The sequence below is a fragment of the Hippoglossus hippoglossus genome, chromosome 18 (genome assembly GCF_009819705.1).
Source record: "Hippoglossus hippoglossus isolate fHipHip1 chromosome 18, fHipHip1.pri, whole genome shotgun sequence".
NCBI lineage: Eukaryota > Metazoa > Chordata > Actinopteri > Pleuronectiformes > Pleuronectidae > Hippoglossus > Hippoglossus hippoglossus.
Window position 1 is genome coordinate 16,501,370 of NC_047168.1, and position 14,325 is coordinate 16,515,694.

General features: G+C 45.5%; 1 protein-coding gene across 1 annotated transcript; it reads left to right on the forward strand.

Annotated features, from left to right (window-relative positions):
- Positions 1-2,085: 2,085 nt before the first annotated feature.
- On the forward strand, positions 2,086-13,988 carry ctc1 (CTS telomere maintenance complex component 1). Its single transcript, XM_034569392.1, has 22 exons — positions 2,086-2,092; positions 2,961-3,222; positions 3,628-3,757; positions 3,863-4,180; positions 4,261-4,383; positions 4,711-4,940; positions 5,099-5,255; positions 6,189-6,403; positions 6,626-6,795; positions 6,966-7,080; positions 7,425-7,833; positions 7,937-8,026; positions 8,682-8,819; positions 8,915-8,961; positions 9,064-9,155; positions 9,255-9,390; positions 9,466-9,534; positions 9,628-9,787; positions 12,531-12,586; positions 12,688-12,844; positions 12,926-13,040; positions 13,116-13,988. The coding sequence occupies exons 1-22, from the start codon at positions 2,086-2,088 to the stop codon at positions 13,211-13,213; spliced, it is 3,294 nt and encodes a 1,097-aa protein (XP_034425283.1). The 3' UTR covers positions 13,214-13,988.
- Positions 13,989-14,325: the final 337 nt, after the last annotated feature.

Genomic DNA, 14,325 nt, shown 5'->3' on the forward strand with positions numbered 1-14,325 from the left:
ATCCTGAAGCAGCTGATCCCTGAGCAGCTGAGACCAGAGGAACTCTGTGTTTCACTTCTACAGAGTCACTGAGCGGCTGCTTCAGGTGCACGAGCTGTGATCTCACTGCGTGTGTCTCTGAGTGAGTGAGTGGGGGGGGGACATGGAGCGGCTAATTCTGCGCATGCGTTAACTATGACAGCCATAATATATAAAAAGACAAATAACTGAGAAAAGATTATATATATACACACAGTATAAATCCATCAATCAAATTTTATTTGTATAGCCCATATTCACAAATCCCAGTTTGTCTCATGGTCTTTAACAAGGTGAGACGTCCTCTGTCCTTAACCCTCAACAAGAGTCAAACTACTAAAACCTTTAACAGGTAAAGAAGGTAGAAACCTCAGAGACACATGTGAGGATCCGTCTCCCAGGACGGACACAAGTGAACAGATGTCACGTGGAACAGAGAACATCAGAGAGATCAGAGTATTTACAGCTTTGATTAGAATAAACACTTTGTAGCTGAAGGTCAATGAACTGATGGATTATTGTCAGTAATGGTCGAGTATCTGAGGAGAAATATTATATATCAAGCAGTCTAGTTATGATCATAGTCCACGATCGTGATCCACCACGATCATCGGATGCCACTAAAGTCCACAATCATGATCGAAGACAATCATGAACTACAAATAAACCTTATCAATATATAAAGAAGATCAGTTAGTGTATATAAGGTAATTTTTATTACCTTATACCTTGCACCACTAGGCGCAATGCATTGCAGGGCGCAACGCATATTGTTATTCGACGAGTATATTCTTATTATGGGTGCCTATGCATCGCCCTGCAATGCCTATTGTTACTGTTGCACGAAACTTAATATTCTTCGTTTTGTCGCACATACACGAGACCTACAAAGAAACCTGTGGAATTACGTTGAATGGTGTGCTGTGACTTTCACAGAGCGAGAGTTTTTAGACCCTTTTTTCTTCACTAAAACTGCTCTCAAATCCACAAATGGAGGTTCTCAGACATGATTTTTGGATAAAAACGAAGTTGAAGAACTTTCCTTCGCAGACATGTCACTCTCAAATCTCTCGGACCTGTGCTTCCGTCCGCCACGAAAAATCGAGGAATTATTTCCGAAACAGACTCCCATTGAGTCTCATGTTAATTTTGACTGAAATTTCTGGAAAGAGCAAAACTGAAAAATAAAACCTAAATTGCTCCCACGGCCCCATTTGTTAGCTCTCACCAATACAAAATATATCTGGTTGTTGTTTAAAGTCTTGTGATTCTCAAAATGTTTTCATTTTACAGATAGGACTTATAGTTTTTGAGTAACAAGCATTTGTTTGCAGAGAGCGCTAGAGTGAAGACATATATTCGCCCCATTGGGTGCAATGTTAATTTTCACTGGACATTTTTGGAATGAGAAATACGTTTCTAAATTGCTCGCACGGCCTCATTTTTTGACTCTAACCAATAATATAGATATCTGCTTGTTCGTCAAAGTCTTGTGATTCTCACGGGGTTTTCATTTCACAGATAGGAGTTATAGATTTTGAATTAGAGCATTTAGTTTGCGATGTTCTCCAGACCTCAGACGTCTCCCTCGCTCTCTTTCACAGGTGCGGTCGTTAGTGAAGTTACACACGCAGAGGAGGGGCCAGAGGGGAGGGGCCAGAGGGGAGGGACCAGAGGGGAGGGGCCGGGTCAGGGGGGAGGGGCCAGATGGGAGGGGCCGGGCCAGAGGGGAGGGGCCAGAGGGGGACAGTGGGATCTTTATAGTAACTCCTTCACAGGTGTTGATCAACACTATATGTAGTGAGGTGGGTAGAGCAGTGGGACAGTGACTCAGAGGTCGGGAGGTCAACCAGGTGAGGGCAGAACCTTAACATTGACTTTTTCTTTGTCTGATGATTTGAACAACAATGTGATTGGATCAGTGGTTGAGACGCTGACTCAGTGATCCACTGGTCGGGAGTTCAAAACCCACTGAAGCGAAAATATATATTTTTTCTTACATGTCCAGTTGCACTCAACTTCAATATTGACTAATTGTTATAGCGCCACCTAGTGGTCAGTGTGAAAATGAAGTGTGAGCAATCGGTCCCAAATTGCACACACTTCATCAGATTCCTGACCTGAAGAGACCTATGAGTGTGTATGCAGTGTTAGTGATAGCGCCACCTACTGATCAAGTCTCTCTCTCTCTCTCCCTCTACCACACTCTCTCTCTCTCTCTCTCTCTCTCTCCCACACACTCTCTCTCTCTCTCTCTCTCTCTCTCTCTCTCTCTCTCTCTCTCTCTCTCTCTCTCTCTCTTAAACCAGCCAGTCTCTCTCTCTCTCTCTCTCTCTCTATTAAAACAGCCTCTCTCTCTCTCTCTCTCTCTCTCTCTCTCTCTCTCTTAAACCAGCCAGCCTCTCTCTCTCTCTCTCTCTCTCTCTTAAACCAGACTCTCTCTCTCTCTCTCTCTCTCTCTCTCTCTCTCTCTCTCTCTCTCTCTCTTAAACCAGCCAGCCTCTCTCTCTCTCTCTCTCTCTCTCTCTCTCTTAAACCAGCCAGCCTCTCTCTCTCTCTCTCTCTCTCTGTCTCTCTCTTAAACCAGCCAGCCTCTCTCTCTCTCTCTCTCTCTCTCTCTCTCTCTCTCTCTTAAACCAGCCAGCCTCTCTCTCTCTCTCTCTCTCTCTCTCTCTCTTAAACCAGCCCCCCTCTCTCTCTCTCTCTCTCTCTCTCTCTCTTAAACCAGCCAGCCTCTCTCTCTCGCTCGCTCTCAAATTGGCACAGTCTGTCTCTCTCTCTTAAAGCAGCCAGCCTGTGTCTCTCTCGTTCCAAAAAAAAAAGTCTCTCTTTTCGCCGGCAGCAAGCAAGGCACCCATTCGAAATTTCTCGGCAGGAGGAATTTTCTAGTTTTTACTACACTGTCAAATTAAACCTTTATTTAAACAGGAAGTCGTTCTAAGTTGTCCGTCACCTGTCTGTCCCTCTGCAGTTCCTGTCTCTCTCTCCTCACTGGCTGAATCGACTTGTCTTCCTCCCTCACTGGAACTACATCCCCCACAATGCCTTGGGGCAGGATGAGGCTGGCGGTTACGTCGAGGTGATTGGTTCTCCTGTGCTTCTGTCTCCTGGTCCTGAGCAGGGATTGGTTTCTGCTGACGGAGGAGGGGCGGGGCTTATTAAAGCAGTGGGCGTCAGAGAGGCTGCAGCCTTACTGCACATCAGGTAAGTCAGCTGACCTCTGAGCATGAGGGATTCTTACTTCACGAAACAGACCAGTTCAAGTCCACCATGTTGTTTTTATAACACGTCATGAGTGAAATAAGCAGTAAAACGTCAAATAAACTATGTTAACTACTCTTATGATTCTGAAACATCTGTAATCAACACACTCACTAGTTAAAATCCTTCAAGTCCCAAACACAGTTGGATTTTACCAAAGCAGAAACAGTGTTTCAGCCTTTTGAAGCTGTTTTGTTTGTTTTTGGTCCAAACTGATCGTGTGGGTTCTTCAACAGCTCGAACAGATTTAGAGCTGAGTCACCGTGGTAGCTGCTGTCTGTCTCTGTCTCACACACACACACACACACATACACACATATATATATATATAAATAAAGTGTCTCTCAGGGTTCGAGGTCAGAGAGCGTCTGTCTGTGGACAAGTGGGTTCAGTCTGCCCTCTGCTGGTCGTGGCAGGAACAACCTTCTTCTGCTTCACACTGACTGAGGAGAGACACTCGGTGTCCGTCCTCGTAAAGGTAGAAAGATCTCAACTGATCGATTTGACTCAGTACTGACTCGTGTATCGACATTAAAACATTGATCGATATTGAAACCTTGATCTGTATTGACTCTGTCTGCAGGACAGCAGCCGGTTGTGGTGGTCTCAGTGTGTGTGTGTCGGTCAGAGTGTGTGTGTGACAGCGTTGCGTGTGTGTGTCCTACGAGGCTGGAGAGGAAACAACATCCTGTGTGTGACCGACCAGTCTGAAATACACACAAACTACACACCAGCACACACACCTGAACGACACACACGTGTGAACGACACACACGCTGAATCCCAGTCAGACACGCCCCCTTCCATGATGTTGCACGCTGATGATGATGTTTCTGAGGAGGCGGAGTCTGAGGGAGAATCAGGTGGGAGTTTGAAACGGGCCAGAGTCATCAGTTACCAGGTAAGACTTCACTGAGCTCTGATTGGCTGCCACAATGTCAGTTTACCTGTGTAGTTAACCACACCCCTGTCCTCTGATAGGGCATAGTGACAGAGGTGGTGAGTGAGGGGGCGGGACTGTACGTGATTGACAGGAAGGTGGGTCTCTGCCTGGCCTATCAGCCGACTCGGAGGAGGAGCCTGAGAGCAGGAGACTGTGTAGAGGTGAGTACATGCTGCTCTGTGATTGGTCCTGTAACTCTAACTAACTAAATGTAACTGTAACTAACAATAACAGACTGTAGCTAAGTGTAAATGTAAGTAACATTAAAATTAAATTAAATGTAACTATAACTGTAACCAACTGTAGCTGTAACTAACTCAAAGTAACTGACTAACTTTAAGTAACTGGCTTTAACTAACTCTTAATGTAAGTAACTGTATTTGTAACTAACTGTAAATGGGGGATCCACAGATCCAGTCACATGACCTGTGAACATCGTCTGTGTCAAATGTTCTGTTAATAAAGTTTGATTGAATGTCGTCCTGTAGCTCCACAACGTCCATTTCCTGTACAGGCCCTGTCCAGACTTCTTTCCCAGCATGCTTTGCACATGTCTGCGCTCCAGCATCAGGGTCACCAGCTTCAGCAGGGTGGGGGGTGGTCCACCTGACACCACCTGTCCAGGTGATGGAGCGTTACCACGGTTACTGCTGGAGAAAAACAGGGGTGTGTCCGAGTACCTGTGGACGTGTCACCTGAGCTCACGGCTCTCACACAGGTGAGGTCATTGAACGCATCACAGAGGTCAGAGGTTAGGTCGAGTATGATTATAGAGGCTCTGCCCCCTGAGGGCACAGAGCAGTAACTACATCACGTCAACACAGATCTGAAACTGTGTCTGTCTGTCTGTCTGTCTGTCTGTCTGTCTGTGTCCAGTCTGGTTCCCAGTGTGTTGAAACAGCAGCAGCAGTGTGTTTGTGTGTTGTCCTGGAAACTGATGGAGTTAATGTGGGGAAGAGAAAGAGGACGAATAAGACGGAGAGACATCTACTCAGAGATGTTGGACGAGTCTCACACGTGTCCTCTGACTCAGGTAGAGACCTCTTGCCTTTCACTGAACCCTATTAACATCTACAGTGTCTCTATGTCTCGACTGTGTCTCTACAGTGTCTTTATTAGGGATGGGCACTATAGGCTAAAAATTATATCGCGATATTTCAAGGACATTTGCGGTAACGATATTTACGACGATGTAGAAACAAAATAATGAACAACGTTTTATCTGTGATTGCAGCTTGAAGGCAGCAGCATTTATTAGCATAAACAAAATGAAGGGCATTCTCCCTGTTTTTCTTCTTGAGACGTTAGCACCAGGTGTCTGGTCGACCTGTGTGACGGCCTTTTCTTGTTCTAACAGCGCTGGATCATCCTTTGTCTTTCTGTGACCAGTTTGTGCTGAGTTAGGCCTGTTTGCAGCTGAGCATCACGGAGCTGCAGCTTCCAGCTGTGAGCAAGGGAAGCCACAATCTATTTTTCAACTCGCACTGTTTGCTCAATCCTGGGGTCCTTCACTCTCCTCTCCGGAGATAAAGAAGTGGTGAAACAAGTTTGTTGTGTTTACACCTTTAGCAGTTTTCTTGTATATTTTTCCCACGGTTGGGGGTTAATTGTTACCGGAAGCTACTCTGCTCTCGCTTTCAGTCATGTTCTGGCTTGTGGTGTTGTTGTGCGCACCAAGGAACGTAAATGCGTCATACGTCATTGCGTCGCTATATCATTAATATCGCGATATGACACTTTAATCACATAAAAATGAATACTGGTATTATCATGGACGGTATGATATGGCACAGCCCTAGTCTTTATGTCACTACAGTGTCTCTACAGTGTCTCCATAGTGTATGTCTCTACAATGTCTCTGTGTCTCCACAGTGTCTCTGTGTCTCCTGTGTCTCTTCAGTGTCTCTGTGTCTCCACAGTGTCTCTATGTCTCCTGTGTCTCTTCAGTGTCTCTGTGTCTCCACAGTACAGCGTTGACCCTGCAGTCCCTCAGTACGTCAGTGTCTCAGAGCTCGTCCTGTCTCTTCAGTCAGACTGCTGGTCTTCAGTGTCTCTCAGATCTCTGTTGCCTCTTGATGGATCCAGTCTGACCAGTTCTGAGATTAATGCTGCTCTGGCCTGGTCCTGCTGGACTCAGAGGTCTGACCCCCGGGACGACCTTCACCTCGGAGACGCACTCAGGTAAAATGTGACCTTTGACCTGACTTGTCTCAATGATGGAACGTGTAAATGAATGAGAACTAACTCATCCCGATTGTTTGAAATGATGAATCCAACACTGATCATCACATTTTGATCGATTTCAGAGAAGCTTATTCACTTAAGGTTAAAGAAACTGTTATTACATGTTTATATTCAATATTAATGTGAACTTTAGTACTTGCCCCCTCTGTGCTCTGACAGACAGCGCCCCCTGCTGCTGGTGGGGATTTTGGAGCTTCCATCTCAAATGTCTGAAAGTAAACACACTCTGCAGCTCCGAGACGGCACAGCAGCAGTGACCTGTATCGCCACAGAAACCAGTGAGGAAGAGGAGGGAGGTCAGAGGGCGGCTTTCAACACTGCTTGGATAGGTACAACACACACACACACACACACACACACACACACACACACACACACACACACACACACACACACACACACACACACACACACACACACACACACACACACACACACACACACACACACGCCCGCGCGCGCGGAGGTCAAAGGTTGAATAGATGCGTGTGTGTGGCAGGTTGTCTGGTGTGTGTCCATCAGTTCACCATGGTGACGGAGAGATTCCTCCAATCAGATTTCCCCTCCTATCAACACCTGGACCAGGAGCAGTTCATCGCACAGAAACACTGCAGGTACACACACACACACACACACACACACACACACACACACACACACACACAAACACACACTTTTTGCAGTTAAGTAAGTCAATGTATACAAATTAATATCGAATTATTTCACATAACAAATCCCCCCGCCCCCCTGTATCCTCTGGATCTAAATAAATAATATCATAACACATATCAGTGGGTTAGAGACACAGACGCACACAAAAAAAACATTAAATAAAATAAATTCTCACCTGTCACTGAATTTCACAGCAGACTAAAATAAGAAGTACGTGTTTCATACATAAAGAAGATTAAGTTGATAATTGACGATGACACACACACACTGTTTTTCTGTTTGACAGAGTTTATCTTCAGTTCTCTCTGGACCACCTCCACATCCTCAGTCCATCTGTCGCCATGGTAACTCTCCTGAGACAGAAGGGCATGGCGTCAGCAGGTGATGTCACTGACAGGAAACAGCCAGCAGAAGAAGGGAAGGGGAGGAGTGAGAAGCCGGACGTCCCCCACTCTGCCTCCTCTGTTGCCATGGCAACAGGCCCTGTGGGCAGCGCCCCCCGGCCCTGTGTTTCCATAGTGTTCAGGGTGGAGCAGAAGGGGGGCTTGGCCTGGAGGAATATGGGTGATGAGGGGGAGGGATGTGTACTGGACTTCACAGTCCGAGTTGCAGTGATTGGTCCAGTGGTCAGCTGGGGGCGTGACCCAAAGAACATCCAAATGACAGATAGAGAGACAAAGAGAGAGGAAGAGAAGGTAAGGACAGCAATACACCTGTTTGGTTTGTAGGTCCCATGATGCACCTGGGATTAGTGTGTTACCTTTGTGTGAGTGTGTATCTGTGTGTGTGCACATGCAGGTGGTCCTAGTGTTCTCAGGTGTGTCTGCAAGATGGTTCCCTCTCCTTCAGCCTGGATGCTACTACAGACTTGTAGCTGCTAACACTCAGGTACACTCACCTGTAGCTGCTAACGCTCAGGTACACTCACCTGTAGGTGCTAACGCTCAGGTACACTCACCTGTAGCTGCTAACGCTCAGGTACACTCACCTGTAGGTGCTAACGCTCAGGTACACTCACCTGTAGCTGCTAACGCTCAGGTACACTCACCTGTAGCTGCTAACGCTCCAGTAAACTCACCTGTAGCTGCTAACGCTCAGGTACACTCACCTGTAGCTGCTAACGCTCAGGTACACTCACCTGTAGCTGCTAACGCTCAGGTACACTCACCTGTAGCTGCTAACGCTCCAGTAAACTCACCTGTAGCTGCTAACGCTCAGGTACACTCACCTGTAGCTGCTAACGCTCAGGTACTCTCACCTGTAGCTGCTAACGCTCAGGTACACTCACCTGTAGCTGCTAACGCTCAGGTACACTCACCTGTAGCTGCTAACGCTCAGGTACACTCACCTGTAGCTGCTAACGCTCAGGTACACTCACCTGTAGGTGCTAACGCTCAGGTACACTCACCTGTAGCTGCTAACGCTCAGGTACACTCACCTGTAGCTGCTAACGCTCAGGTACACTCACCTGTAGCTGCTAAAATAAACACATTTCCACTTTGACTAAATTCAAAACATCATCACATGATAAACTCTCTGTCAGGATCCCAGTGTTCTGATTGGTTGTGATGTTTCTGGGCGGTGTGAAATGGAGCTGCACACTGACTCCACCCTACAGATCCAATCTGATTGGAGGGTCCACACCCTGACACGCCCACTGCAGCTGCACACTTGCAGACAGGTAAAACGCACGCACGCACGCACACACACACACACACACACACACACACAAGAGAAGTTAAAGCCTGTTCTCTCTCTCTCTCTCTGTGTCCTCAGGCTCTCTCGCCCACAGTCCTGTCTGTCTCTGACGTCCTGGACTGCAGGTAAACACTGACGCCCCCTGTGGCTGCTGCTTTAATAAACATGCACTGATGTGTGTGTGTGTGTGTGTGTGTGTGTGTGTGTGTGTGTGTGTGTGTGTGTAGCTCAGAGCTGGTTTGTTTTCAGGGTCTGGTCTGTGACAGAATCAGTTTGAACAACAGGACGTCTGAATGTGGACACACACATACAAACACAGGTAAAAACACACACTTATGTGTGTGTAATAACAACAGTTTAACACAGTTGTCCAGACACTTATGTGTGTGTGTGTGTGTGTGTTCATGAAAACGTTCAGGTGTCTGTCTCACCATGTGTGACCGAGGTGGGAGGAGTCTCAAGGTGTACCTGGACTTAAGCCACACACCCTACCCACCTGGCCTGTTGCCAGGCAACACACTGAGGCTGTCTGCTTTCCAGAGGAGGTTGTCCAGGTAACACACACTCACGTACACACATTCACATACACACACCGACACACACAGACCTGTGTAACGTGTGTGTTTCAGGACAGGAAGTGTGTACTGCAGTATGTTACCTGTCAGCTCCGTCAGTGTCGTCTCTCTGGGAGATTCCAGGTAACGACTCATTTACACCATTGATGTTTTGATCTGTTACGTTCTCCACCACGCGAGTTATCCACGTATGTCTTTTTAATCGTTTTATTTCAGATCTGCTCCACTTCCTCCTGCTCCCATCATGCATCTGGGTCCATGGGCTCTGAGCGGGGAGCAGAGATGCACTGTGGGTCGGGTCAAAGGTCACGTGGTGTGTTTTCTGTTTGTGCAGCTGCAATGGAGCTGCTCGCTGTGTGGGAGTCTTTACTCTCAGGTGTGTGTGTGTGTGTGTGTGTGTGTGTGTGTGTGTGTGTGTGTGTGTGTGTGTGTGTGTGTGTGTGTGTGTGTGTGTGTGTGTGTGTGTGTGTGTGTGTGTGTGTGTGTGTGTGTGTGTGTGTACACTACCGTTCAAAGGTTTGGGGTCACCCAGACAATTTCGTGTTTTCCATGAAAACTCACACTTTTATTTATCAAATGAGTTGCAAAATGAATAGAAAATATAGTCAAGACATTGACAAGGTTAGAAATAATGATTTTTATTTGAAATATTAATTTTGTTCTTCAAACTTTGCTTTCGTCAATGAATGCTCCATTTGCAGCAGTTACAGCATTGCAGACCTTTGGCATTCTAGCTGTTAATGTGTTGAGGTAATCTGTAGAAATGTCACCCCCCCCCCCGCTTCCTGAAGCCCCTCCCACAAGTTGGATTGGCTTGATGGGCACTTCTTGGTACCAGACGGTCAAGCTGCTCCCACAACAGCTCAATGGGGTTGAGATCTGGTGACTGCGCTGGCCACTCCATTACAGACAGCAGACCAGCTGCCTGCTTCTTCCCTAAATAGTTCTTGCATAATGTGGAGGTGTGCTTTGGGTCATTGTCCTGTTGTAGGAGGGAACTGGCTCCAATCAAGCGCTGTCCACAGGGGATGGCATGGTGTTGCAAAATGGAGTGATAGCCTTCCTTATTTAAAATCCCTTTGACCTTGTACAAATCTCCCACTTCACCAGCACCAAAGCAGCCCCAGACCATCACATGACCTCCACCATGCAGACAGATGGCGTCAGGCACTCTTCCAGCATCTTCTCACCTGTTCTGCGTCTCACTAATGTTCTTCTGTGTGATCCAAACACCTCAAACTTTGATTCGTCTGTCCATAACACTTTTTTCCAATCTTCCTCTGTCCAATGTCTGTGTTCTTTTGCCCATATCAATCTTTTCTTTTTATTGGCCAGTCTCAGATATGGCTTTTTCTTTGCCACTCTGCCTAGAAGGCCAGCATCCCGGAGTCGCCTCTTCACTGTAGACGTTGACACTGGCGTTTTGCGGGTACCATTTAAAGAAGCTGCCAGTTGAGGACCTGTGAGGCGTCTATTTCTCAAACTAGAGACTCTAATATACTTGTCTTCTTGCTGAGTTGTGCACCGGGGCCTCCCACTTCTCTTTCTACTCTGGTTAGAGCCCGTTTGTGCTGTTCTCTGAAGGGAGTAGTACACACCGTTGTAGGAAATTTTCAGTTTCTTCGCAATTTCTCGCATGGAATAGCCTTCATTTCTAAGAACAAGAATAGACTGGCGAGTTTCACATGAAAGTTCTCTTCTTCTGGCCATTTTGAGAGTATAATCGAACCCACACATGTGATGCTCCAGATACTCAACTAGCTCAAAGGAAGGCCAGTTCTATAGCTTCTCTCACCAGCAAAACTGTTTTCAGCTGTGCTAACATCATTGCACAAGGGTTTTCAAGGGTTTTCTAATCATCCATTAGTCTTCTAAGGCGATTAGCAAACACAATGTACCATTAGAACACTGGAGTGATAGTTGCTGGAAATGGGCCTCGATACACCTATGTAGAGATTTCATTAAAAACCAGACGTTTCCACCTAGAATAGTCATTTACCACATTAACAATGTATAGAGTGTATTTCTGATGAATTTAATGTTATCTTCATTGAAAAAAACAGTGCTTTTCTTTGAAAAATAAGGACATTTCTAAGTGACCCCAAACTTTTGAACGGTAGTGTGTGTGTGTGTGTGTGTGTATATATATATATATATATATATATATATATATATATATATATATATATATATATATATATATATATATATATATATATATATATATATTTTAGTGTTGCAGAGTATACCAATACTACAAAAGTATCGTGATACCCAGCCATTAAAAACGTTATAATACCTAATTCTATTACTCATTGATACTTATGAATGATGCCCGGGGCACAGCAGCTGCTGATTTACCTCAGTTCTACAGTGGAGCTGCTACTGTCAGAGCTGTTTTATAGCGTTTATAATGAAAATGACCATTAATGTGTGAGTGAGAGACAGAGAGAGAAACTACTGTCCATCACCTGATGTTCTTAACGTTTAATACAACTACAGATTTACTGAGGTTTCTGGTATAACTACAGTATTTCCTTGTATAAAAGTTGTCCTGTGTACTCTAATAATTACCAGTACTTTACAGTATGAAGCTGGCATCTTCCACTCCTGCAAATATTTCACAATAAAACTCTTTTAAAAACAAATGAATGGATTCAGTCACAGAAACACTGTAGTGCTTTTATTTTGAATAGGGTGTTCTACAGAAGCATTTCTGTTTGTGACAGATAAACATTGAAACTGCTGAAAGATCATTTTCTCTGTTTATTCTGCTATGAACTGCTCAGAACATCAACATCGTGAAGAGCAGCTCTGAACAGCAGCTGATTATATATAGCCTACATGCATAAATATAAACAAACAAGAAAACAATCTTATTGAGCATGGAAATAATGAACATAAATAACATTGTTAGTTTGACATTTCATGTGATGAAGCTCAAACTCAGGATTTCCCTTCTCACTACTGGTAACAAACTAATTTTATTGACTCAGATAGAGACTCTGTTTTTAAGAAAAGTATCAAAACTCATGACTTGGTATCTGTATAGAAACAAAGACTTTTAAGTTACATTTATAGTTTTATTGATGTAAATAAACAAACCTCTCTCTCTCCAGTCTTGTTCCAGTTCTCAGTGTCGTTCGACCACCTCGGTCTTTCAGTCCAAAGCAAAGTAAGAACACGGATACATACATTCCTCATTTGTCACTATTGTTGTATTCATATTAATATATCGGATATATGTATTGATCACATTGATGATGTATTGATCAGATTGGTGATTGACGACGGGACAGGTGAGGCTCACGTCTGGTTCTCAGGCGCTCTGGTTCGTCCTCTGCTGGGATTGGCTGATTCTCAGTGGGAGGGGCTTCAGAGGGCTCTCAGGGTCAAAGGTCACATCAGAGTGTACCCGCGTGGGCGGAGCATGGTCAGTGTCACTTCCTGTATGTAGCAGCTGCAGGTGGATCAGTGCAGCGGTCAGACACACCTGTACCTGTCTGTCTCTCAGGTGTGTGACGATGACGACCCTCTCCTCCACTTCCTGTCGGCCGTGTGCAGCAGTGATGTCGTGTGTCGGCCGCTCTCCCTCACCTGCAGGAAACACAACAACCAGAGACCAGAGGGTAACACACACACACACACACACACACACACACACACACACACACACCGGTGATGCTGATGTGTGTTTATTTCAGAGATGAGGAGATTCAGTCGAGGAGACAGAGACTTCATGACCAGGATGACTCCGCCTCTCCAGCTCACCTGTCTGACTGTCACACCTGACGTCACATGACTGTATGTGTTGTCATGTGACCTCATGTGACCTGAACCTGACATCATGTGACCTCTACCTGACGTACCTGGCTAAGGTTAACCCTAACACATGTTGAAATGTGCTTTGATCATGTGATCTGAGGTCACCTGACTCCCTCACAGGATGTGGTTTAGGGTGTTGATCTCCATGTCACCACCAGGTGGAACCATTTCATGTGTTTTAATGATGTAAATAAAGTTTCACGTGTTCTCTCCGTTTCAGCTCTGATTTTACACCAACTTTCTGTTGTCATGGAAACATGACAAACATGCACATGTGGTTAAATGTAGAACACATATATATTTTTACATTTAATTTCGAGGTAAAGTTGATAGTGTCCCAATAGTAGACATTTTTCAGAAACTAATAGGGTTTGGATTTGAACACTTTACAGTTATGGACGTATGGAGCAGAAGGAATTCTCAGATTAAAAACGTAGGACACGTCACTGAAGGCTTCAGCCAATCAGAGCAGAGCTCTGACGTCACAAGCACCTCTGGCTGGAGGACATCTGTCTCACTGCACTGAAGCGACTGATGGACTCCAGTCCTCCAACTGCTGCTCCTGGGAACTGATGACTCACTAGCAGCTCTTTTTCTGATTGGCTGCTGAAGCTGAACTGAAAGTAAATGTGGGGACATTCCACAGACGCTGCGTTCAGGTGCTGCAGGAAAACTTAGTCCTTATATTAACTCAGCTCTTGGAACTGATCCAGTCCTGGTTTCCCAGTGACACCTGAAGGCATCATGTGGTCCAACTGGCTGTGTGTGTGTGTTCCTGTACTTATATCTTTGTGAGGACCCTTTTAAGACTTAGAGTGAGGACATTTTGTCTGGTCCTCACTTCTTCAAAGGACTGTTTGAAGGTGAAGACTTGGTTTCAGGGTTAGAATTAAGTTTAGGTCGGAGTTGGGGGAAGGGGCTAGGGATTGCATTATGCCAATGAGAGTCCTCACTAAGATAGAAGTACAAACGTTTGTGTGTGAGAGGCAGCAGAGTGGTCTGACCCCCCCCCCTCCCACTCTGAACTCTTAGAGAAGTGATGATGTCACAGGAGCTGCGTGATCGTTGATCACATGACGATCAATCATC